The following is a 26,158-nucleotide window of genomic DNA, read 5'->3' as shown; positions in this document are numbered from 1 at the left end:
GAGAATACCAGGCTAACTAAAACTTCATATCTTGTTATTTTTGTGATACATATCTGTATCTTAACTACCGATGTGTGTGTGTGTGTGTGTGTGTGTGTGTGTGTGTGTGTGTGTGTATCAGCCAGCATAAAGGCTTAAGGAGAATTCTGAATAATCTAATTTTTCTTTTATGCTACAAGGCATATTTATTTCATATAATGCTCATATAACAAACGAACTTTTTGTAAATAGTTTTTATTCTCATACTTGGAAACACTTTTAAGAAAGTTCAATTTTGGGGTCACATAGTAGTTTGTGAGTGTTGGTTCATGTACATTTGCTCCACTTTTGATCCAGCTCCCTGCTAATGGTCTGGAAAAAGCAGGAGGAAAAGCTTCAAGTGCTTGGGCTTCTACTGCCCATGTTGAAGACATGGATGAAGTCCAATCTCAGATATTGCCGCTATCTTTTGAGTGACTCAGTGGATAGAAGATCACTCTCTGTCTTTCCCTCCCTCCCTCTCTGTAGCTCTGACTTTCAAATAAATAAATAAATAAATAAGCCCTTTGTTGTTGTTGTTGTTAGATAGTTGATTTGATTTTGGTTTTGGCATTGGGTGCAGTATATTGAGCTATCACTTGTAATGCCATGCTATTGTTAGTTTGTGGCTGCTCTAGTTGCAATGCAGCTCCTTGTTAATGCACCTGGGAAATTAGTCTAAGATGACTGAAGTGTTAAGAACCTGGCATACACATGGGCAATCCCGTGGGAGTCCAAGTTCCTGAATTCAGCCTGGCTGTTGTGACCATTTGAGCTGTAAACCCCAAGATGGCAGATAATTCCCTTAGTGTCTATCTGTCACTCTTCATTTCAAATAAATAAAGCAGTCTGAAGGGGAGAAAATGTTATTTTGTCTTACTTCCTGACGGCTTCAGTTAAAGATAAAAGGTTTTAAAGTATTTCACTGTTATTCTAATTAATATAAGAGATCCCATACTTTTTAATGGTGACTTATTTTCAAATTTAAAACTTCATATCTTATAGGAATCTTTTAGATTGTGGAAGCATATGGTTCATATAGGTAAACAATGTAAAATAAGCACGAGGCTAATTCCTGTAAGTATAGAATAGAAATGTTTTCTTCCAAAACTGGTAAATACAACAATCTAGCAGTATAGTCAAAAACTGCAATTATTATAAAGAAAAATCATAGCTCAGGAGAACTAAGTTATAAGGCACCTTAAGAGCAAGACTATGGATGATGTTTAGAGATTTAAGACTCCCCAAATCAATCAGTGCTTTCTCATTGGGAGTGTGACTGTTGTGAAGTTCCTTTGAGTTTACATAGGGCAATAATTTAGGAGTATTGTAGTCTCTTTGGTGAACATCATACATATATGAAATAAAAAATCTTTATCAGTAAATTTTTCACATGGTAATGTGCACATCATTTGGGCTTTACCTGTATTGACTCAAAACATGTGTAACTAAATGCATTATCAATGAATCTGCAAAACCAAAGCTAGTATATTCATTGGAAAAGTGTCACACATAAGCATTCATTCATCTATGGGAATAACTAGATGTTTCTTTTATAGTGTGATAATTGGGAAAAGGGTTTATTTTCAGCTTTTAACAGTCGACCATTACATAACTATGGAACTTAAATGAATACTTGAGTTTGTATGTAGATATGTTTGTTATACTGGGTATCCACATCCTATCTGTACTTTATGTGAGTACTTACCTACATCTTGGAAAATCTTTAATGCTATTTCATCTTTGTTTATCTCTTGTTTTAGCATCTGAAAGTTTCTGTTCCTGATGAGATCTCTATGGATCTAGGTAAGATTTGGAGCATCAGTATCTTGGAGAGAATTACTTCTCTAAAGATTTTAGCTCAGCTGAGCCCTAAAGGTTGTATCTATCACATGATGACTAATTGATCACTTGAATGGCAGCAAGAGAAGAACCTATACCACATTTAAGCATAATTGAAATCTAAATTCTGAGATGAAATATATGACATGCACGTGGAGATTTCTCTTTGGTATATTCTAAGTAAATTTGGACCACATAGCATTGACATGCTGCCAATTATAGGTTTGCCCAGAATAGACTGTCGTATCAAATAATTCTTTTTTTATACAGAAAAGAGACGACCTGAACTTATTCCCGAGGAGCTGCATCGCCATTATATCCAGACTATGCAAGAAAGAGTCCACCCAGAAGTTCAGAGGCACTTAGAAGATTTTCGGTAAGCTTGGTGATAAAACGAACTCCAATGTGGTCATTCTAGATTCATTATGAGGCAAAACATTACACATTAAATGCTTAGTTTAGTATAAGCAAACCAATATTGTTTTAGCCCCATTGTACAAACAATAGTGGCCATCAGAATTGCCAGAGTGGAATTGAAAGCTTGTATTCTAACCATATACTTTGAGGATTCAAGCTCAGTGCTGTGTTCTGTACCATGATCCTTCGGGCTGGGTGTTTTGTCAGTGATTGCCTGTGGGATGTTTTTCTTTTGGTATCCAGGTGACATAGCCCCATAAGTAGAAAACTGGCATTTTGCCTGTCCCTAGAGATGCATAGTTATATGGAGACTGGTGGGGCATCTCTGGAGCGGGATAGCTTTGCTCTAGGCCACCTCAGGAAGTTTCTCTTACTCCCTTTAGGCAGAAACGTAGCATGGGACTGACCTTGGCAGAAAGTGAATTGACTAAACTTGATGCAGAGCGAGACAAGGACCGCATCACTCTGGAGAAGGAGCGGGCGTGTGCAGAGCAGATTGTTGCCAAAATTGAAGAAGTGTTGTAAGTAGTGGAAGTAAATGTGGAAATGCCCTATCTGCTGACATGCTAATTATGCTTGAAGAACTCTTTGAAAAAAATTTAGGACAGTTAGATTGTAGGTGTAGGGATGCTTATTTTGTCATAATAATTTGTAAACTGGAATTTGTGATATTTTAGATAATTGCTTCTTTTTCTGAGTGCCGGTAAATGAATAGCCAAAATTTGTAATTACTGATAAACTGGTGAATGTCTTTATTGGTTTCAATTCATACACTTTGGAAATATTTGCTATAAAACATGTAAAGCAGAAGACAAGAACATGTAAAGTATGTAGGTTCTTTGAGAATATAGGGTTCTTTCATGTGTTTTATTCCAAATGACAGTCACCTAAGACCAAAAATATTTTGTCCTATTATGTTCTGTTTTAGTTGTATAAACTTAATAACTTGTCAAACCTTAATATTTGATTTATAAATGTTTATATTTTTAGGATGACTGCTCAGGCTGTTGAAGAAGAAAAGAGGTAATAGAATTTTATTCCTAGAATTTTAGCAAAATAGCCTGTTTTTTCTTGCCACCTCCAGATTATAATTTCTTTTAACTTAGAAATATAGACTGTGGTCTCCCTCTGGTGGCCTCTGTTTTATTGAACTAATTTTTGCATGTTGAATAGAATTTTTTTTTCTTTGTGCTGTGATTAGATTGTTAAAATTTTTCTGCATAATTAATTTAAAATTCTAGTATTGAGATTTTGGAAATTGTTTGCTATTTTTATTCTACTGACTCCTTTCTTAGAAGTAGTGTTTAATTTCTGTATTTATTGTCTTCTTTTCTGTTTGTTTATTTTTTAATTTTCCCATCCAGTTCCACAATGCAGTATGTTATTCTCATGTATATGAAACATTTGGGAGTAAAAGTGAAAGAACCTCGAAATTTGGAGCATAAGCGGGGTCGGATTGGATTCCTTCCAAAAATCAAGGTAAACCTGGAATATAACAGCATTCAGGTCTACATGCTTCTTTACACTTGACAGCTGTTTTTCTTGTTAGAATTCAGTTGATCAGGGTCCAGCGCAATGCTGTAGCAGGCTTAATCCTCTACCTTGAGTGCCAGCTTCTCATATGGACATCAGTTCGTGTCCCAGCTGTTCCACTTCTCATCTAGTTCCCTGGTAATGGTGTGGGAAAGCAGTAGAAAGTGATCCAGGTCCTGCACCCACATGGAAGATCTGGAAGAAGCTCTTGACTCCCAGTTTCAGACCAGCCCAGCTCTAGCTGTGGTAGCCATTTGGGGAATGAACCAACAGATGGAAGGCCTTTCCTTCTCCCTCTCTCTCTCTGCAGTTGTGACTTTGAAAGAAAAGTAAATAAATCTTAAAAAAAAATTCATTAGTCAGTCAGTGCTCAACGTATTAGGAATTAAAAGATACAGTATGTGATCTCGAAAAGCTCAGTGTGTTGAGAGAAGTCCAGAATGTGAAAAATGAAAATGTCAGTTTATATGTTGCTTGCTTCAACTGTTAGTACCCTTACATACTTTTAGTAGTGCCTGTTATATTGTGTAATTATTTGTGTTTTTGTCTAATGTTTGCAATGTTGTAAAGCTCTGTAAAGCCATTATTCTTCATTTGTTGGCTAGTAACACAGTGCCTTTGCACATTATGAATTTGAATGAATGAATGAATTAGAGCAAGCTCCTGGTAAATGTGTTCTACAACTGCCTTTTTATATTTCAAAATTGTCAGCATTAAAGAATTTGAAAAAACTTCCTGAATTTGGGCCCAGCGCAATGGCATAGTGACTAAAGTCCTCGCCTTGAACACCCCGGGATCCCATATGGGCGCCTGTTCTATCCCGGCAGCCCAGCTTCCCATCCAGCTCCCTGCTTGGGCCCGGGAAAGCAGTCGAGGACGGCCCAAAGCTTTGGGACCCTGCACCCGTGTGGGAGACCTGGAAGAAGTTCCTGGCTCCTGGCTTCGGATTGGCACAGCATCGGCCGTTGCGCTCACGTGGGGAGTGAATCATCGGATGGGAGATCTTCCTCTCTGTCTCCTCCTCCTCTCTGTAGATCTGACTTTCCAATAAATAAATAAATCTTTAAAAAACTTCCTGAATTTGAGGTGTATATAATATAGTGCTGCACTCTGTATGTGTGTGCATGTGTATATTCATAAACATTTAATCCAGTTTCTTTCAACTAACCATTGAATTCACATTTCTATGTTTGAAAGCAGCAAAAAGAATCTGTTAGGTGAATCTTATCTTGTTTATTGTATTTGAATTCTAGCAAAGTATGAAGAAAGATAGAGAAGGCGAAGACAAAGGGAAGCGAAGAGGATTTCCTAGCATCTTGGGACCTCCAAGGAGACCAAGTCGTCATGACAACAGTGCAAGTACGTTGTAGTTTGAAATGCTGTGTGCCTCTGTGTGCCATGTTTACACCAGAGGCTCGTTTGGCTGGAATGAATTACTGGAGCAAGGTGTCCTTCAGACAGGTTTTCTGAATTTGTAATGTTATTATTTCTGAATTGAAATCCACCCATCTTGCCATAAATTTGTCATGTCATCAACATTTTTCTTTATCAGTGCTATTCTGTCAGATGTATATTCTACCAGTTGATTCTTTAAATTATGTTTGCATACAAGCTGAGCTTATTAAAGTGGAACAAAGTGCAAACGTGAATTCTCTGTCCCATACTCGGTTTAATCTTTTTATCCATATGTTACTCTCCCCATTCTTCTAGAATATCTCCATCATTCTGTTGTGCTTTATTTTCTGATCTCCTTTCAGCCCCTGAGCAGCCTACTAGAGATGCTGCAGGAAAAGCAGGGATGGGAAAAGTAACTAGGCCATGGGAGTGGTTCTCATCTTAGGCAGGGCCACATGTGAAAATATTAACATAGTTGGGGTGGGAGAAAATGGTCATGCTGTGACACTGAATATTCCATACACTGAGCAATTCTGTGACAAGTGTATCCCTTGTTGAAAAACAGAAAGTGAAGTCCTGAGAGAGGTGTTTGGGGTGCTGGAATATTTCATAAGTTCTAGGAGATACAGAATAAGATGTTTTGAATTTGGGGTGGTGGGATTGTATCAGCAGTAAAGATGCTGTAGAGTACTGTGGGGGATTATGGGTATGAGCAGGACAGGGATTAGTCTGAGTATTCTCTGGTGGATTTATGGTGATGAAGTTCTGAGAGTTGGAGAATTGGCACGGGGCTTACTAAATGGTTGCAAAGATAAAGGCCTTTTCATAGCTACATACAAACGCATACAGTTCAAAAATTTCCTGTGTCATTTCCTGCTCAAGTCCTCAGGTCCACCATTGCTGTCATATCCTTATCTTTTGCACCTTCTTTTCCTCTGCCTTAGCCACAACTTCTGATGCCTTAACCTCATCTTACTCTTCTGCCTTCCCCTCGCCTTCCCTCTATCCTTTTTTGCTTTGCTGTTCCTTTGCTCTGTGTCACAGTTTATTTTTGTACTTTGAGGAGGCCCACTATGCCATAGGACTTTTCACAGGCTATTTTACAGTATCTTCCTTTTAGCATTTTTGCAATTTAGCATTTATTAACCATTACTTTCTCTGTTCAGTTGGCAGAGCCATGGAGCTGCAGAAGGTGCGCCACCCTAAGCACTTATCCACACCCTCATCTGTGAGTCCTGAACCTCAAGACTCTACAAAGTTGCGCCAGAGCGGGTTAGCAAGTGAAGCAGCAGACATTGGCTATCCACCTGCCAATTCCGTGTCATCTGTTGCTTCAGGGGCTGCTCTTTCCCAGGAAGGAGGAAAAGAGAATGATACGGGTGAGCCAATAGCTTGCAAGAACACCACTGCAATCTAAATAGTTTGTAGATTATTTTAATCAAGAACGTATCACAGTTTAGTTTAATTTGCACATTTTTATATTCTATAGCCAGTAACGATCTATGCTGAGTAATAATTTCTAGTTCTCTTACATCAAAAATATATTTCTGAAGCTGTCTTTTATGCATTGACTTTGTTGCAGATGTTAACATGAAATATCTATTCACAGATGCTTGTCCTCTACCAGCTTAAGTTTCAGGGAGTGTATATTTACACAGACACAAACATTGTGTTAAATCCAATAGGGAAAGGTAAGGAAGCATTAATGGGATTGGTCAGTAGCTAGAGCAGTTGTAGGAGTTTTAAAGAAGACTTATAAAAAATCTGAATATTAGAGGTTTTTATTTTATTTGACTCTTGATAGGAAACCAGCTGAGAGAAATTTGAATTTATCTGAGCCTGAGGTGGGAACCATTTTCTGCCAAGGGCTGTTTGGATATTTGTAGCATCACTGGCAGGCTATGCTAATTTGCAATTTAAAAATTAGGCTGCTTCAGACTTGCTGAGTTCAAGTCCTGCCTGCAGTGGCCTTGACAGGGCTACACCAAATGATTGAGAGGGTGTTGTATAGCCCTGAGTCTGGACATTACCCACCCGTGGTCTAAACAACAAAATAGGGAAGAGAAATTTCGTAAGATGCAGAGTATACGTGAATGTCAGGATTTATTACCTGAAAATGAGACTCTGTTGCAAAGAGCAAGACAATTTGAAGAGTACTGTTGGAAGCTCAATACCATATTTTTCATGTTTGTTATAAGGGATCTCTTAAGCAAGTGAGCTGAGAGAATTGGTTTTATTTGGAGAATTCAGAGGACTTCTGTCTATATCACTGGTTCTGGAGGCGGTTCAAGGTCTGGTGACCACAAAGTCTGAGACTATGCAGTGATCACTAAGGCAACATAAAGGAAGGTCTTAGGTATAAAAGTGAAGAGCCAGGGGTTGAAACAGTTTAGCATAAATGATTTTGAGATCACCTAATATGATTTATGTCACAGAGACAAAAACAATGTGACTGCAACCAAAGGCTTAATGTTATTGGATGACTATTGGGAATGGGAGAACATGTGATAGTATTCTGAGAGTTTCAGTGGAGCAAGTACTTTTATAAGTGCACAGTATATGGCAGAAATGTTAACTTCTGTTTGACAGACCTTTACTGGAGGAGGTAACCATCAGAATCAACAGGTTTTTGTTAAAGAAGAAAGCCAACATTTTGAGAAAAGTCTGGGGATTTTTTTTCAAATAGTGGAATTCTGAAGATGTCAGATAAATTTGCATTGGTATTTCAGGGCTCCTCAGGATTCATTGAAATAAAAAACTTACTTGATAAGTGAATAAACAGGAATCATAAAAAGAAAGGAGCTAGAAGAATAGAGTATGTTACCAGCATATAAGATGTTCCAACAGATATTTATCCAGGAAATTAAAAGTAGACAAGTTATTTGATGGGCAAAACAACCTAAGGAAGCAGAGCCTGTAATTTTTGTAAGTAGTTGAAGGAGGAACGCACTTTGCCTGCGGAGACTTTGTGATGCAACTTTACATGAGGGGGTTATGAATAAGAGATACAGCTGAAAAGGATGAACTAATTGAAGGTTTATAACAAAACAGCTCTATTAGCTATGCTTCTAATCCTTGCATTATAGAGTATGTGTATAAGCATACTGTGTGTTTTTTTAAGATTTATGTATTTTTATTGGAAAGTCAGATCTACAGAGAGGAGGAGAGACAGAGAGGAAGATCTTCCATCTGCTGGTTCACACCCCAAGTGGCTACAATGGCCAGAGTTAAACTGAGCCGGAGCCAGGAGCTTCTTCCTGGTCTTCCATGTGGTTACAGGGTCCCAAGGCTTGGGCCATCCTCTACGGCTTTCCCAGGCCACAAGCAGGAAGCTAGATGCTAAGTGGAGGTGCCAGGAAATGAAACAGCACCCACATGGGATCTCAGCACATGCAAGATGAGGACTTCTGCCACTAGGCTACTGCACTGGACCTGCAGTCTGTGATAAGAACCAGAAGAAAATTTGCTCTATTTTAGGGAGGTAGAGTTAATTGTGTAGGGAGAGTTTGGTTCTTCGTTGCAATACCTGGAGTTCTGACACTTGACAATTTGGAGACAGTGAGTATGAATATGCCAGGGACTCACCCAGCTCAAGAGAGATCTCAACTGGAGTGGACCTATTTTCATATAGCAAAAGAAAGCCAAGTCAGCTGCTGGTCTTTCATCTTAAATTAATACAACCCCACCAACTCTTAGAAAAATTTGCTTGTTAGAGTCAAGGCCTAAGTAAATACAAGTTGCCAAACATACTAGTTGACATAAAGAATATAAACAGAAAAACTCTATGTATAAGGAAAAATGATTCTTTGGCCCAGCACAATGGCCTAGTGGCTAAAGTCCTCGCCTTGAACAAACTGGGATCCCACATAGTCGCCAGTTCTAATCCCAGCAGCTCCACTTCCCATCCAGCTCCCTGCTTGTGGCCTGGGAAAGCAGTCAGGGACGGCCCAAAGCCTTGGGATCCTGCACCTGTGTGGGAAATCTGGAGGAGGTTCCTGGCTCCTGGCTCCTGGCTCCTGGCTCCTGGCTTTGGATCAGCACAGCGCTGGCCGTTGCAGTCACTTGGAGAAAGAAATTTGGACAGAAGATCTTCCTCTCTGTCTCTCCTCCTCTCTATATATCTGTCTTTCGAATAAAAATAAACAAAGCTTTAAAAGAAAGTTATTTAATGTTATGGTACCTACTATTGGGTCAACATTAACTTTAAAATTCTCTCCATAGCAGCATTTTAAGAAAATCAGTTAAGTGAAACAAGTAAGGGATTACTATTTAGGGTTGGACCGCATAATAACTAAAACTTGAAAACACGAAAAAAGTTTACTGGAGGTAGTAGAAAAGATAAAAGCAGGGGAAGGTTTCTCCTTTATCATGTGCTCTTTTAAACTGTTTGCATTATTGTCATGTTTTATATGGGTTTCAATATGCCATTTTAAAGATAATTTTTTTAGTACAGTTAAAGTTCTTACATATAAAAATTTTTAGTTAACTTGTAACTGTGTGAATGTCTGGCTTGTTAATGAGGTTGAAGCTCTTATGGGGACTAACTTTGTTTTGCCAGTCAGTGATTTCATTAAGGATTAATGCTCTTGAAATGTTTTATTTTTCAGGGTCAAAGCAAATTGGAGAAACCCCAGCATCTGGAGACTCCTTGGATGGCCCACCTCGCACTCCCAATACTGCCTTTGATTTTCCACCTCCTCCATTAGACCAAGTGCAGGAGGAGGAATGTGAAGTAGAAAGGTAATTCAGTGACTCCTTCGAGAAGCTCAGGAGACTTGCTTATCTTTGGTTTTTGTTTTAAGTTTCATTGATTTGTTTAGTTAAAAGAGTGACATGGTTAGAGGGTAAAGAAGCACACAGAAAGAAATTTTCCATCTGCTGATTCACTCCTCAAATGCCTGCAGCAGTTAGGGCTGGACCAGGAGGTAGGGGACTCCATCTGGTCTCCCAAATGCAGCACAGGAACCTAAGTACTTGGGAAGTCACTTGCTGCCTACCAGGCACCTTAATAAGAAGCCTGGTCAGAAATGGAGGTGTAACTCAAGCATTCCAGTAGGAGGTGCAGGTATCCCAAGAGGTTATTTAACTTGTATTCACCCATGTTTTTAAAGTTCATTACTGTTCTTAAACTTTACAACTTTGTTTTTCCCCTTACGTAATGTTTTGAGAAAGAACTATTACTTGTTAGTATTAACTAGAATTTGAAGCTTTCTTCAGTTTGCTTTATATGAAATCATCAGTATATCCAATAAAATTATTTATTAGGCTGCTGGGGATAAACCCAGTTTCAAATGTATTTAGTACAAAGATACTTGATCACTATTTTGTTTTAATGTTGACTTATGTTTCTCCATTATTTTAGGGTGATTGAACATGGAACACCAAAGCCCTTTCGAAAGTAAGTAAATCTGCAGTAACTTTCAATAAAGGCACATTTTAAGAAACTTAGCAATTTTTTTCTCTAAAGTCTGTTTTAAAAGAAGCTCCATACACAAATCTGTTAAAAGCATAAAAGAACATTCTTAATAAGTATTCTAAAGATGTATATTGAAATATTTTTAACAAACAGGAGGATACTGTGTCAGGCTCTGTGGTAAATCAGACATAGATCTTTATACACTGTAATGTAAAAACTGGGCTGTTTCACATTGTCCACCTGAGTCCTTAACTAGAACTCATTAACTTTTTTTCATTAGGTTTGACAGCTTAGCTTTTGGAGAAAGTCAAAGTGAAGATGAACAATTTGAAAATGACTTAGAAACAGATCCACCTAATTGGCAGCAGCTTGTTAGTCGAGAAGTGTTACTGGGACTGAAACCTTCTGAAATCAAAAGGCAAGAAGTAATTAATGGTGAGTGTAATCAATTTGTTGTTAACATATACTGAGTTGTATCAAAGTAAAGCAAACCCTTGGAGTTTGCTTCAGATTTTTAGATTTCTGCATAGCCTTTTTTTTTTTTTCCTTTTGAGGAATATAAAAAGGATATTAAATCAGGTAGGTGATTCTTGAACTCTTCAACTCAAAAATTGGAAATAATTCTCCTATTCTTATTAATAATTCAAAAGGATAAAGTATTGAACCCTCAGTGTAAGTAAGATTCTTAGCATCATCTGGAATACTGGGGGTCTATCTTATACAGGCTTGGGGGTACATGCATCCCTGCTTCCAGATGAAAGATGGATTCCCAATGAAACTGTTGGATATGTGTATTCAATGGAGTGCTGGACTCTGACTGTGTACCAACAGTGTCGGGGTACACTTAAATAGAGACTGATAGAATTATGATTCCTTATGAAGGACTACATCATTGTAGTAAAATGGGGAAAATCTGTCGGAGGGTGGGAGTTTGAAGGGGACTCCCGGCATATATGAAATTGTAACACATAATGCAAAATTCAAGATAAAAATATATTTTTAAAAAAGATTCTTAGCATCTTAGTTCTTAAAAGTGAAAAACCTTACAGCATTTGCACCTCATTTTAATATCAGGCTTAGTTATTTTTATGGATAAGTTGTGAGTGAGGAGGCCAAAGCCCAGAAAGACTGGTTAATTAAGCTGATATAACTAATAATGGGAAAGCTACGAATCAGGGTTTCCTGTACCCTATTGGGTGCTCATTATGACGTTAGCATGTATGTGACATATGTGACATAGACACTGTATGCTCTACTGTCCTGAATAGACACTCTCACAACATAATGAGACATAGTGAAATTACAAGTGTGGCTCCAAACTTGATGGCTTACACATAATTTAGAAAAACAAAAATAACATTCAGAAAAGGACTTAAGGCTATAGATATGATCATGGGGCTTTACAGTCTCAAATGTTCTTGTTGCGGTGGGTGGTTATTACTATAAACAGAACAATGAGTTCAGCAGTGTAGTGTTAACTTTTAAGTACAAAATAGTACAAAATAGCTTTGAATGATAGTTTTCATTTTTAATATTTATCTCTCAGAGTCAAACCGTTGGGAAATTTCATGGAATCAAAGCATTTTTTGGGCCATTTTATACTTCATGAATGATACATAACTTAGTTTATAACTCCCTCACTATCTAATTCCAGCTGACGATTATGTTTGGTCCTATGGAATCATTCTAAGACAACATTTCACATCTCCTTTCTTCTGTTTAGAATTGTTCTACACGGAAAGAGCTCATGTTCGAACACTGAAAGTTCTTGATCAAGTGTTTTATCAGCGAGTGTCTAGAGAAGGAATTTTGTCACCGTCAGAACTACGGAAGATTTTTTCTAACTTGGAAGATATTCTTCAGCTTCATAGTAAGAAAAATTTATTCTGATCTTTGCCCTTAGCATTTCCAGTACAGAAAAGTTGTGAACATATAAAGAAACTATGGGAGATACCTTTATTGGATTTTATAAATGTATCCATGACAGCATTCTGGAAGTTCTTTGTGAGCATAGAGTATAAATAAATGATTGAAATGTTGCCTCTATCCTTTGTTCCCACAATCAGCTTTCATGTACAGAATGTTAGCATAGAAATTTAAGTTTACAGTTAGTGCTTGTGAAAAACGTGAATCCTCAAGATCACCCTGAGGCTTTCCTATCAATTACAATGTGATATATAATTTGTATCATGTAATTACGTATGCATACATGTATTTTATAAATGATAATATACTGTATATTATCTCATGGTGAGACCATTTTCAGAAATATTTTGTTGCTTGGAACACTTGAGTAAGTAATGAAAATTTTCACCTTGTTGGCTTTCCCTTATTGTAGTCATCTTGGGCCTTCATTGACAGTAGGATTCTCTCTCTTTGTAGATCACTATTTTTCTGTTTTCAGTTTTTCTTTATCAAAAATGTCATTATCACCTACCAATTCCTGCCAACCAAATTGAGGCCTTTTATGCCTTTGTGGGTAATTTTAGGGTTCACAGGCATTCACTGATTGCATGATTGATTGTATCCATTGCCTGTGAACACACCAGTTTTGAGAGGAACAGTGAGCAGAATCACTTGGCACTGTTGAAATTTGTTTTTGAGCATGGTTAAAATGGGAGTCTTGAGGTTAGATGCATATTTGATGTAACTACAGTCTATGTAATATATTAGTTTGCAAAACTTTTTTTTAACACCTGTTTTTCTGGTAAAGCTTGCAATATCTATATGTTATAATTGAGAAAATTAGAAGCAGGTATACTATTCTGAAAATCCTTTTTAAAAAATGTAGCTACTTGTGCTGCCAGTTGCTCAACCTAAAATGAGTGTAAACTTAATTATTGTAATCTTTTGCTTTAGTTGGGCTGAATGAACAAATGAAGGCTGTTCGAAAGAGGAATGAGACTTCTGTTATTGATCAAATTGGGGAAGATTTGTTGACCTGGGTAAGAAAATTTTTTTGTTTTTTGTATTACTTTTCTAGACACTAACTGATCAGATTTAAGGTGAAATAATTAAGCTTTCAAAATATGAAGACTCATCTGTTTTGTCAAGCTAAGATAGAGCTGAAAAAAGATTCCAAGTGTGAACTCCTAGTTCCTGATAATTACCTAAGTCCTCTTTTTGCGTAAATTACTGACACTGGATATTTGTGTTTTAAACAATATATAGTGGATTTTGATGAAAATAATTTAATGTAGAAGTTTAGTTATTAGTTGTTTAGATTTCAGAATCTTACTGTGTAATGTTAGACAGTTGCAAAACATAAATCTAGAGCTATTACTACAACAGTGGAGAAGCGAGTTATTTAATCTTGTTTATTATCTAAGGATAAGAATTCAGAGACTGAAACCATTGTTTTCAAATTCTGTTTTTCTGTCTGCCTTTCAGGTTTGACAGTGCTGTGTGTAGGCATGAGAATGTAGTGACAATCCTGGTATACATGGCTCCCATACTTGTACTGCTTATGATCAATGTAAAGTCAGTGCTTTAGTTATTTCAGGCATGATAAATGTGACAAAAAGAGGAGAACACAAATTGTTAACAGGAATATGTAGCAGATACCTAACGTAAAACATACAGAAAGCCTTTTTAAGGAGATGTTGTTTGAGTTAATTTTTTTTACAGTAGTACTGTTTAGTAAAGACTCTGAATAATAGTAAAGCCTAAGATAACATTCTCAAAATTTTACTGGTATGCTCACAGAAAGTTCTTCCTTTTATGCACTGCTTGGGAAAATGACTCAAGGTTTTGGTAGTTCTATAGTAACTTTTTAGAAGACTAAAGACTGGAACAACCATCTTTTTTCTTTCACTGACTGTGGATCACTTCTTAACCTCTGACTCACAGAATAGGTACAAGAAATCATACCTACTGTCATGTCATGACGTGTATTGCCCTTACCAAAGTGTTTATTTTAAGATTTATTTTTATTGCACAGTCATAGATACAGAGAGGAGGAGAGACAGAGAGGAAGATCCTCTGTTCGATGATTCACTCCTGAAGCAGCCACAATGGCTGGAGCTGTGCCGATCCAAAGCCAGGAGCCTCCTCCAAAGATTTGGGCCATCCTCAACTGCCCTCCCAGGCCACAAGCAGGGAGCTAGATGGGAAGTGGGGCCGCCAGGACCAGAACCGGTGACCATATGGGATCCTGATTCTTTCAAGGCGAGGATCTTAGCCGTTACGCCACTGTGCTGGGCCCCACAGCTTTTTTGTTTTGTTTTGTTCTGTTTTTTTGTAGACATACTTTGATATTATTTTAGAGATTTTTTTTTAGAAGATTTTTTTAGAAGATTTTGATTTTACTTAAAAGGCAGAGTTTCAGATAAAAGGAAGACAAATTTTTTCATCACTGGTTTATTCCCCAAATGGCTACAAATGTTCAAAGCAGATTTGGTTCAACAACAAGAACGAAGAACTTTCTGGGGTTCGTGAGTGGCAGGGGCCAGTCACTAGTGCTATGCTCTGTTGCTCTCACTGGTTGCATTAAAAAGGAGCTGGGTTGCAAATGGAGGAGCCAACACTCAAACCACTGCTCATGTTGGAATGTTGGCACCACAGGGGGCGGCTTTATGCACTATGTTACAGCACTGGCTCTATTGCAGAGTAAGACTATCATTTTATTATTTTTTAAATATTTATTTTATTTTTATTGGGAAATCAGTTATACAAAAAGGAGGAGAGATAGAGAGGAAGATCTTCCCTCTATTAATTCACTCCCCAAGCAGCTGCAATGGCCAGAGCTGCACCAATCCAAACCCAAGAGCCAGAAACCTCCTCCAGGTCTCCCACACAGGTGAATGGCCCCAATGTTTTGGGCTTTCCTCAGCTGCTTTTCCAGGCCACAAGCAGGGAGCTGGACAGGAAGTGGGGCTACCAGGGCATGAACTGGCACCCATATGGGATCCTGGCACATGCAAGGCAAGTACTGCAGCCACTAGGCTACCATGCCAGGCCCTATCATTTCATTTTATGCTATGACATAGTATAGCCTTCAGCTGTGGTAGGTACTACAGTCTAACCTGGCTTATCCTGCCCCTAAGCCCAGTTCTATGGCAGGTGCTGCAGCCTAGTCTGGACAACCTCTAGAAATCCCTAGTTTGCCTGCCCTCAGCCCCAGTTTTTGCATATGCCGTTGGGTGCTGCAGCCTAGCTGTCCCATCTCCCAGCCCCAGCTCTTATGTAGCCAGTGGGTGCTACAGCCCAACTCGGTGTGGCCTGCTTGAACTGTAGCTTTTGCATGCACTGGTGGGTGCTACAGTCTTGGTGAGGCAACCTCAAAGTACCCTTACTAGACTTACCCCCAAACATGTCTCTGACAAGCACCTGCAGATAATGCAACCTATCCTGGCCTACCTCACCCCAGCCCTGACTCTTCTGCATGTGGACAGGTGCTTTGGCTTGACCCAAGGAGGCCCTTCAGATTCCCACTTCTGATTGTCCCTGTCTCAGCTCCCTCCCTCAGTTACCTGCAGGTGCCGTGGCCTGGTCTGTGGACACCCCAGAAATCATTTATGTATTTCAGATAGATGAAATAGCCCCCATTCAGACCCATCCCCATTTCCTGGCCCCTGGTAATGCACAGCAACCTTCACCTACCCCCATCACACACATGATGCTGGTGTGCACCCAGTGTTGCAATAGGTGTACTGCATCTAGTTGCCCCAGATCTTTAAGATAAATAAATAAAAAGACCAGACAACTCTGCTGGCACACTGGTATAGTTAACACAAAGTTGCATTAACCAGCCTCAGAATGCCTGCCAGCTAGCTGTTGGCTACTTTTCTCCCAGTAGTGTAACACTTGCCTAGGTACAAGACACACAGGCAGTTGCCTGTAGCTGGGAGAAAAGTGTGTTCTTGAACAGCATGATATATTTATAAAAAGTTGAAGAAAATAGAATGAATAGTAACTGTTTGAGTTTGAAGCTATTAAATATGAAAGATAAATTAAGCATAAACCATTGTCAGATCAAGCAGTAGATTGACTTGTGCTTTTTTGAAACAGTAGTTTTGGGGTATGTTTCTAGTTTTTGTCTGTTAATTTTACTTTATCAGGGGCTAACATTGTGGTATGGTGGGTAAAGCTACTGCTTGCGATGCCAGCATCCCATATAAGCACTGCTTCAAATCCCAAATGCTCCAGTTCCATTTTGGCTCCCTGTTATTGCCCTAGGAAAAAAAACGAAGATGGCCCAAATACTTGGACCCCTGCTACTCATGTGGGAGATCCAAATGAGCTCCTGGCTCCTGGCTTCAGCCTGGCCCTTAAAGAGAGGGGAGAGACAGAGCTTCCATCTGATAGTTCACTCCCCAGATGGCCACATCAGCCAGGGCTGAGTGATAGAGTATGCTAGTATTGCAGGCACCAGCTTTTTCTGTTATCTATAATGCCAACCCTGAAATCTTTCTTTAAAAATTTAAGAATCGTCTTATAAATATAGTCTTTTTCTAAAAGTGCAAGTAGAATTTCTTAAAATCGAGAACATTACATTCTGTAAACCCAGCTAGTTTTTTATTTATGTGTTTTGACTAACATCAAAAAATGCTGTCAGTTTCATCTTTAAATTTGCTCTCAGATTTAACTATAGGGCTGTTAGAACATCACTTGTGTGTGTCCTGCTCAAAGAAAAAAATACTCTGAATTTGTCTACAAATGCGTTGCAAAATGACTTTTTATAAAGTGTCTTCATGTGCAAACTATTAAAAATATGGCTTTAAATGGAAGAGTGTATAGAACATCTAATTGTAAAACATAAAGCAGTTACTTACAAATATAGAGATGGCATTAGAAAGCAGCTTATTTGACTTACACTTTAAGGGCACATGCATTATGAGTGAAGCAGTTGTTAGGTATTTTATTAGAAACTTTAAAATTATGACCATACATATACAAAATTAAATTTTAAAATATTAGCATGAAGTACAATGTTGGCAAAAAGAGATTCATAGCTTCACAAACCCTACCCCTTACAAACCATGTCCAGTTTCTGCACAGATGAGTAGAAGTGATTTAATTTGTTTTGACCCAGAGAAGTTATCACCTGTAATTTTGTAGTAAGTAGGAAAAAAAGCTGGAGTAAAAAGATTTGCTTCCTGGAGCAGTGTGAAATAATTCTTGTAAAAATGTTAGTATCCACAAAAATGTAATTCAGTTTCATTCTCCTGGCATTTAATGTGTTGTATTTCCCAAATGTCAATGTTTCTATCTAATTTAGAAGTGATAAAGAATAGAAAGGTAGTAAGTTATGATAGGCAAGAAAACATTGAAAAGTTCTGAATGTATCAGAGGCATACCTTTTTCATGAAGAATCAGTAATCCCTGTAGATATGTAGTTTTGTGTTGCCAGTTACTTGAGAATACTTACTGTGAAAAGATTGCACTTGTCTCCTGTTTTCCTGGACCTTCAAGAAGCTCAGTGTTCCTTCCCTGTTGTTTTCTTTGCACTTTTGGCACAGTTCAGTGGACCGGGGGAAGAGAGACTGAAACACGCTGCTGCCACCTTCTGCAGTAACCAGCCTTTTGCCCTGGAAATGATCAAGGCTCGTCAGAAAAAGGATTCTCGATTCCAGACTTTTGTGCAGGTAAGTTGAATGAGTCATGTCATGAAAACTATTACGCAAGTTTATCAATTATAGAACTTCATGAAAGTCTTTTGCAAGGATTATATCTGCCCCAACATTTTCAGAAGCTGAATGTTTTCTCTTAAATTACTGAAAGGTATAAAAATAATTTTTGAATGGTATCAGGAATAATGTAAATGCCAAATTCACATCGCTATAGGATTTTATCTTGAAGTTATTGATAAGCAGAATTAAAGTCAGAATGTGAGAATGGTTTTACACTGGAGAAGAATATAAGTACAATTGTACTCACTGGGGTATACTTTGATAGGGCTCAAAGATCAATGAACTGTGATCCACAGGACATGTCTTGTCCATTGCCTTATTTGTTGAGTATTGTTCCAAAACAGTGTAGTTGTTTTCTTTTGCTGTGCATAGGCCACTTAATCATTTATTATCTCATAGTTTTGTGCTTTAGGAAAACAGATATAATTTATGTGAATTCTCTCTTCAGGATTTCTTTACACATTGAATTGTCTATTGAGTTGCAGCTCTCATCTGAGGTTCAGAGTTCCTCTTCTGAGCGAACTGGTTTTTAATAAAAATGTATCCTTATAAAGATGTGACCAAAATTCCCACTCCCTCCTAGTTGATGGCTGAGAGCTCTGTAGGCTCCTGGAAAGTGCCTGTGTCTGCCCTCTGGCTCTGAGGCATATTTACTTTCTTCTAGACACTAGGAATACATCTCTTTGACATGGATTTTTTTTTAAGGCTCACCTGATTAAGTCACACCCATGTGATCTGCTTTTTAATCAACCTAGAGTCAACTGGCAGTAACCTAACCTGTTAAAAGTGATAGCCATCATTGTCCCATGATCCATCCCCACCCAAGGGAGTGGTAGTTTATAGGGTAGGTACACCAGAGAACGGGGAATCCTTCAAGTTTTCTGAGACTTCTTTATTACCCAAAGCCCTTTTATTTGTGTGAGAATACTTGTGAGAGAGACTGTGGCCTGTGAAGGCTAAAATATTTGCCAAGTGTTACTTCACTGAAAAGTTTGCTGACCTCTGATGTAGTTGAGCCAGCATATTAGCCTGGTGGTCTGTTGTGTATACTTGTGAATGGGTAGATAGCAGTTCAGCTACCTTTTGATGGGAATGCAAATCACAGGAAAGTGTACCTAGATTTTCTGAATAAATTGTTAATTCAAAAGAGCTATTCTCAGAGTCTTTCATGGATACCATCAGTCCTTGCTTAAACCGAAAACATAGAAGCCTTTGGCTTATGATAGAGATTTCCTTCCTTCCCCCATTATGCAGTGAAAGGACCAAGTATGGTGTGACAGTGATATGTGTTAGCATTTTTAAAAACATCTTGTTTTATTAATTAGAATTCTAATGTTGCTGAAACTTTATAGTGAGCAGATAGTTTGTATTTGGATAATCATAGTCCTAATAAGAATTATAGATTAATTTATTTTACTTTCATTTTAGGATGCTGAGAGTAATCCTCTGTGTCGTCGTCTTCAGCTAAAGGATATCATTCCCACTCAAATGCAGAGGCTTACAAAATATCCACTTCTGTTGGATAACATTGCCAAGTATACAGGTACAGCTGCTCACTGAAGTCAAGCTTGACATCTGAGGATAGGGGTAGATGTTTCGTACAGTGGTTAAAATGCTGCTTGATATGCTGCACCCTTTACTGGAGTGCCTGGGTTTGAGTACCAGCTCTGCTCCCAGTTCCCACTGTGTGCTAATGCACACCTGAGGTGAAAGCAAGTGATGCTCAAATACCCAGGTTCCTTCGACCCAAATGAGAGACTTAGACTGAGTTCTTGGTTCCTGGCTTCAGCCTGACCCAGCCCTGGTTATTCTGGGCATTTGTAGAATCAACCAATAGATGAGAGACTCTCTCTAGCCCTTTCCCTTTCTCTCACTCACTTGTTTAGCCTCTGTGTTTCTGCATGTCAAATAATTTGTTTTTCCAAAAATGTTCAGGAACAAAAATGTCCTGGTACATCACCTTTCGCAATGATCTGATGTCTGAAATCAGATTTTCAAATACAATAGCAAGCTTTTCTAGCATCCACTCTTCACATGGTTTGGTGCAATGTATTGTGTTGGTGGCTCTAATACAGAGTTTGACAGACTATGGGTTGTTGACCAAACCAACCTTCCTGTTTTTATAAATAAAATTATATTGGAATACAATCACACATCCTGTGTTTGTGCATTATCTCTGCTTTTTCACTATGACAGTGGAATTGAGTAAACATAACACAGACTATCTGGCCTGAAAAATGCTTGTTATATGGCCCTTTATAGAAAAAGTTTGCTGATTTTTATTATATGTTACATTTGCCTTGAAGAAGCTTGTTTTGAGTTGAAGAGATGGCTTCTATCTATATTTTTATGTAGCTGAACTAATTTGTTATTTCCACACTCTGCTGTTCTAAAACATGGATTTGAGTTTCTCTGTTGATGTTAAAGCTTGTTAATAATTTCATACAATCAGACTCCTGTGTTTTTTTTTTAAGATTTATTGATTTTATTGAAAAGGCAGATTTACAAAGAGAAGGAGACAGAAAAATCTTCCGTCTGCTGATTTATTCCCCAAGTGGGCCACAACGGCCGGAGCTGAGCCAATCTGGAGTCCGGAGCTTTTTCTGGGTCTCCTGCTTGGGTCCCAAAGCTTTGGGTCATCCTATATTGCCTTCCCAGACCACAGATCGGGAGCTGGATGGGAAGTGGAACAACCAGAATACGAACAGGTGCCCATATGGGATCCCAGTGTGTGCAAGGCGAGGACTTTAGCCACTAGGCTACTGTGCTGAGCCTAACTCCTGTTTCTTACGTTCAGGAATTTCAATTCATAATTGGAAAATTCTGACTTTTGGTACTTGGTAACAGAAGTGATTTTACATTCGTACATCTTTATATTTACACTTTAACATGCATATTTGGGGGCAGGTGTCTGTTGGAGTGGTTAAAATTAGCTTCCAGCTAATCCAGACCCTGGTGGGTAGCAGGTGATGGCCAAGTGGTTGAGTTCCTGGCTCCAGTCTTTGAACTGGACCAACCATGGCTTTTGTGGGCATTTGGGGGATGAATCAGTGGATAGGAGCACATGTGTTTGTTCCCTGCTCTCCTCCACTCCCTTCTCTCCTTTTCTCTGCCTTTTAAACAAAATAGATGAATAAATAATTTAAAAATCTGTGTGCATGTCCATTATAGTTGGGGCTATATTTATAGGGTTATAATTTTGAATGTTCTGTTGTTAAAGAATGTATTTATCTGTTTGAATGGCAGACAGTCAGAGAGGGTGTAAGAAAAAAAAAAGAGAGAGAGACAAGTTGAACTTCCACCTGCTGGTTCACCCCTAAATAGCTACAGTGATCAGGACTAAGCCAGACCAAAGCCAGGATCCTGGAATTCCATCTGTGTTTCCTGTGTGGGAGACAGGGGCCCATGCACATGGACCTTCTTTTGTTGCTTTCTTGAGTGTGTTAGCAGAAAGCTGGATCAGAAAAAGCAGCCACGATTTTAACTGGTAGTCTGCTACAACCCCAGCTCCAATTTTGAGTGTTCTAATCATTTGTTACTCTTTATATTTGTAGATATAATGCATTTTCATTAATTTTATTGGTTGAAATGTTGTAATACATTTGCTTTAAATAAATCTCAGGGTTTTTTTATTATGTTATTTAAAATACTGCTTACTGGACATAATTTTACATAAGCTCTGCACTGAAATTATAGGCAGAGAGATCGGTCCAACTTGCACAGCTTATAAAAATGAATGATTGGGCCAAGCACGGTGGCGCAGTGGTTAAGGTCCTCGCCTTGCACGCCCGCGATCCCATATGGGCGCCAGTTCTATCCTGGCAGCCCTGCTTCCCTTCCAGCTCCCTGCCTGTGGCCCGGGAAAGCAGTCGAGGACGGTCCAAAGCTTTGGGACCCTGCACCCGCGTCGGAGACCCGGAAGAGGCTCCTGGCTTCGGAACGGCATAGTATCGGCCGTTTTGCTCACTTGGGGTGTGAATCATCGGACAGAAGATCTTCCTCTCTGTATATCTGCCTTTCCAATAAAAAAATAATAAAAATAAGTCTTTAAAAAAAAATGAATGAGACCTGCACCCTGCAGTGTGACCTGATACGTTATCTAAAGCATCACCCTCAGATTGGAGGTTCTATACTATGATTTCTTTCTTAAAAATTAGAGTTTATGCTTTAATGTGCTATCATAAGAAGTATCAACTGTTAATGATTAGAGAATCTGAATAGGTTTGACCTGATTTAAAAACTCAGCGTTAAAAATGTATTCCTATAAATGTTGCCATAAGTTACATTTCACTTGTATGACTTATGTGTTTTTTCTAATCTCCTCCATTTTGCGTTTTGAATTTTTCCCTGTGTTTAGAATGGCCCACAGAGAAGGAGAAGGTGAAGAAAGCTGCAGATCACTGTCGTCAGATCTTAAATTATGTAAATCAAGCTGTCAAGGAGGCAGAAAACAAGCAGGTAAAAAAAGAAAGCAAAAAGATGCAGAATGAAGTTGGGAGAGTATTAGTATTACATGGAATCTATAAAATAATAATTGGAACTAGTCACATAATTGATAGAGGGGACATTTATTAGCTATTCATGTAAAATGAGTCCAGATCAATTTTGCAGTGGTATACGGAGTTGTATTTGAATAATTTTTTTTTTGAGCGTCTGTTATTGCTTGTTTGCTCAATAACTTTAAATAAAGATTTATAGAGCATGCACTATCTGCTAGGCACAGGGTATATAGAATGGTTGGGAAATGAACACAATAACTGTCCATACTGATTTAGTGTCTTAACAATATAAAAAGGTATTTAACTGATTATAGATAGTGCCTATATTTTATGTATGTGTTGATAGCCACTGTGCAGTACAATTTCAAGACAACATGAATAGGCTGCTTCCCATCCAGCTCTCTGCTTGCGCCTAGCAAGGCAGTTGAGAAAGGCCCAAAGCCGTGGGACCCTGCACCCGTGTGGGAGACCTGGTGAAAGCTCCTGGCTCCTGGTTTTGGATTAGCTCTGTTCCGGCCATTGTAGCCACTAGGAGAGTGAACAGCAGATGGAAGATCTTTCTGTCTCTCCTTCTCTCTTTATATCTGCCTTTCTTTAAAAATAAATAAATCTTTTAAAAAAAAATGGAGGAAGAGGAATTTAAGATGGTGAGCATGCAAAGAATAATTTAGTCCATGAACATAGGTGTGAATTTCTAGGAATTCAGAATCTTGGTAAGGATGTGGTAACAGAAGTACAACAAATATTGTATTGGATGTGAAACAATAAAACCACAGAGGGAAACTTGACCATACTTATCTAAATCTGCCCCTTACCCAAATTCTGTACTTTTGTGATTTACCCAGGAGAAGAAAAATAAATAGATAAATGCCCACCAACAAACTTACATAGGGATGTTTACTGCAACCTTATTCACAGTAACAAGAAACTGGGGACAGCTCAAGAATTCATTTGCAGGAGAGGAGAGAAACCAGCTATAGTTTGGTCATTATATAGAATACTACTTGTGATAAAAAAGAATAAATTGCTGATATGCAGATAAAGCTCATAAGCATTATGCTGAGTTGAACCAGACCTGAAAGACTTATATGCATGTAACTCTTTTTTTTTTTTTGAAATTTTAAGAAGTAAAACTAATGTTATCAGAAAAATGATTGGGACTGGAAACTTGGGGTAAACATTACCTGTGGACAGGTATGAGGAAACTTTCTGGAGTACTGATAGTGTTTTGTATCTTGATACAGATTTGCATAAATGTATATACCTGTCAAAATTCATGGAAAAGTGTGTGCTTCATTGTGTAAAACTTACTTTTGAAAAATTTGTAAACAAATGTTAAACCTTTGTTAATGATATGCATATCGAAATGTTTAGAACTAAGTTATATTTCTATATAAGGTTTGTTTTGAAATGCATCCAATAAATGGACTGATAGGTAGGTAGAAGGATGAATTAAATGCATAGATAAATAATAAAACAGATATAGTGAATATTACTTGCAGAGTGTAGGTGAGGGTATATGGATGTTCAGTATATTGATTCAGACCTTTCTTTGAGAATTTTTACAGTTTTCAAGGAAAATGTGCATAACTTTGATCCAACAGCTCTAGAAATGTGTTCTACAAATAAAACTATGTAGGTGTACAGGTCAAGTGCTTAAGGCCATGCAGTTAAAGTATTTACTATGGGAGATTAGCAGCAACCATAATATCTATCAGTAAGGTATAGTTAAATAAATTACAGTTCATTCTTGTAGTTGAATACCATGTGGCTATTTTAGAAAAATGTCTGCTTTCTGTATGTAGTAAGGTGAAACAGTTTCCAAGATACATTGTTTAAGTTTTATACACAGTGGAATCCACATATGAGTATATTATGCTGTCATATCTAGTTTTTTAAAAGGATCCACACATATACCAGGTAGAGGCTTATGTGTTACTTCCACATGGATTATTTGTGTGAAGGATTTTTCTGAAAGATCGCCCAGGTGGAGTGTTAATGATTATTTGTTTTGAGAAAATTGGGTCATGAAGAAAGGACAGGTTGGAGTGAAACTTAGCATTTCTTTGTGTGCCTCACATTCCTTCTTCAATTTGGTACTGTGTGCATGATTTGCATGTTCAGAAAATAAACATAAACTCATTAGATGCTAATGAGTTTGAAAAAAAAGTTTGAGGAAGAACAGCCAAAGGATGGAAGAAAACTAGGAGTGTGTATTTCCAAAGCCAAAGGAAGAATTGTTTGAAGAGAGTACGTTGTCAGTCACTTCTAATGCTTCAGAGAGCTCAGCAAAATGCAGATTAAAAACATCCATTTGATGTAGAAAAAAATGTTATTGATGACTGAAGTAGTAATCTTAGCTCCATCCTGTCTAATTTACAGCGCTTAGAAGATTATCAGCGTCGTCTTGATACTTCCAATCTGAAGTTGTCAGAGTACCCAAATGTGGAAGAGCTCAGGGTGAGAGATGGTCTAATCATAATTAAAAAATAAAATGTACTAAAGACCTGGCAGGTAATTAACATATCAGGGGGAATATGTATAACCTGAGCAGGGAGTCTCTGTGTCATAGATTATCTGTAGTTATGACTTTTTTCTGCCTTTTGAATGTTTGATTGGTGTGAAAGATTATTTTAGCTTCACATGTCAGAAATTTGTACACTAGTAAGGAATAGTAATTACTATTTCATTTCACTACCTTCTGTAGTTTGAATAAAAGTAAGACTGCTTTCTACAGTATCTTCCCAGATCTTGAATAAAAGTAAGCTTGGGGTTTTTTCCCCAAGAAGCTCTTCAGAAGCATAAAACTTGAAGTTGTTTTACAAGAATAATGGTAAAATATTTGCTAATTACCAGTTCCATTATTTGAGCATTTATTTTAACTTTTCAGCAATTGATTTTTCAGCAAACTATGTGGTTGTTACAGCTGATTTATTTAATAGCTGTTTACTATAAACTTTTGAGATATAGGTAACAGTTTATCAAAAAGCATGTCCTTAACTTCCAGAGAGTGAGATTTTTGTATAGCTACTAACACTAAGCGATGAATTTCTTGCTAGTAAGTTGTTACTACTTAAAAGCAGTCCTGCAATGATGAGTGCTGTTTCTTAGAATTTTCTTTGGAATTAGAGCCTTAGACCTCAGAGGTTGCTTTTCCTTTTTAGAAAAATATATGCAGTTTAATGTAGTATTTATTCCAACATTAACACAGGGACCGACATTAAGCTTTAAGTCAAGTTGCAGGCTAAGATTCCTGTCTGTCTGTGCCTCCAGATCTGTATTCCAGCTTCCTGCTCATACAAACACTAGGAAACAGAGCTGATGTCTTCAGCAGCTGTTTCTGCCACCCACATGGGAGCCTAGATTGAGTTCCTGGTTTCTGTCAGGTTGAGGAGTGAGCCAAGAAA

The 26,158-nt window shown here is 38.0% G+C and overlaps 1 protein-coding gene across 8 annotated transcripts in view; it reads left to right on the top strand.

Moving 5' to 3' along the window:
- The window catches only part of ARHGEF12 (Rho guanine nucleotide exchange factor 12), a 142,324-nt gene that overhangs the window by 102,402 nt on the left and 13,764 nt on the right, over window positions 1-26,158 (top strand). For 7 of the 8 annotated variants that reach the window (XM_040976815.1, XM_040976809.1, XM_040976808.1 and 4 more), the window contains 16 exons: window positions 1,782-1,824; window positions 2,131-2,236; window positions 2,661-2,798; window positions 3,268-3,300; window positions 3,642-3,756; window positions 5,064-5,169; window positions 6,372-6,584; window positions 9,813-9,945; window positions 10,568-10,603; window positions 10,902-11,056; window positions 12,345-12,491; window positions 13,481-13,566; window positions 18,082-18,207; window positions 19,681-19,795; window positions 22,610-22,710; window positions 25,134-25,211. In XM_040976815.1, coding sequence (XP_040832749.1) covers window positions 1,782-1,824; window positions 2,131-2,236; window positions 2,661-2,798; window positions 3,268-3,300; window positions 3,642-3,756; window positions 5,064-5,169; window positions 6,372-6,584; window positions 9,813-9,945; window positions 10,568-10,603; window positions 10,902-11,056; window positions 12,345-12,491; window positions 13,481-13,566; window positions 18,082-18,207; window positions 19,681-19,795; window positions 22,610-22,710; window positions 25,134-25,211 — 1,731 coding nt within the window. The remainder of the gene's footprint in view (window positions 1-1,781; window positions 1,825-2,130; window positions 2,237-2,660; window positions 2,799-3,267; window positions 3,301-3,641; window positions 3,757-5,063; window positions 5,170-6,371; window positions 6,585-9,812; window positions 9,946-10,567; window positions 10,604-10,901; window positions 11,057-12,344; window positions 12,492-13,480; window positions 13,567-18,081; window positions 18,208-19,680; window positions 19,796-22,609; window positions 22,711-25,133; window positions 25,212-26,158) is intronic. The other variant, XM_040976813.1, reaches the window with a different exon arrangement.

The sequence above is a fragment of the Ochotona curzoniae genome, unplaced genomic scaffold (genome assembly GCF_017591425.1).
Source record: "Ochotona curzoniae isolate NIBS_2020 unplaced genomic scaffold, NIBS_Ocur_1.0 contig_2723, whole genome shotgun sequence".
NCBI classification, from domain to species: Eukaryota; Metazoa; Chordata; class Mammalia; order Lagomorpha; family Ochotonidae; genus Ochotona; species Ochotona curzoniae.
Note: the sequence above shows the minus strand (reverse complement) of the source record. Positions and strands in the feature narration are given on the sequence as shown.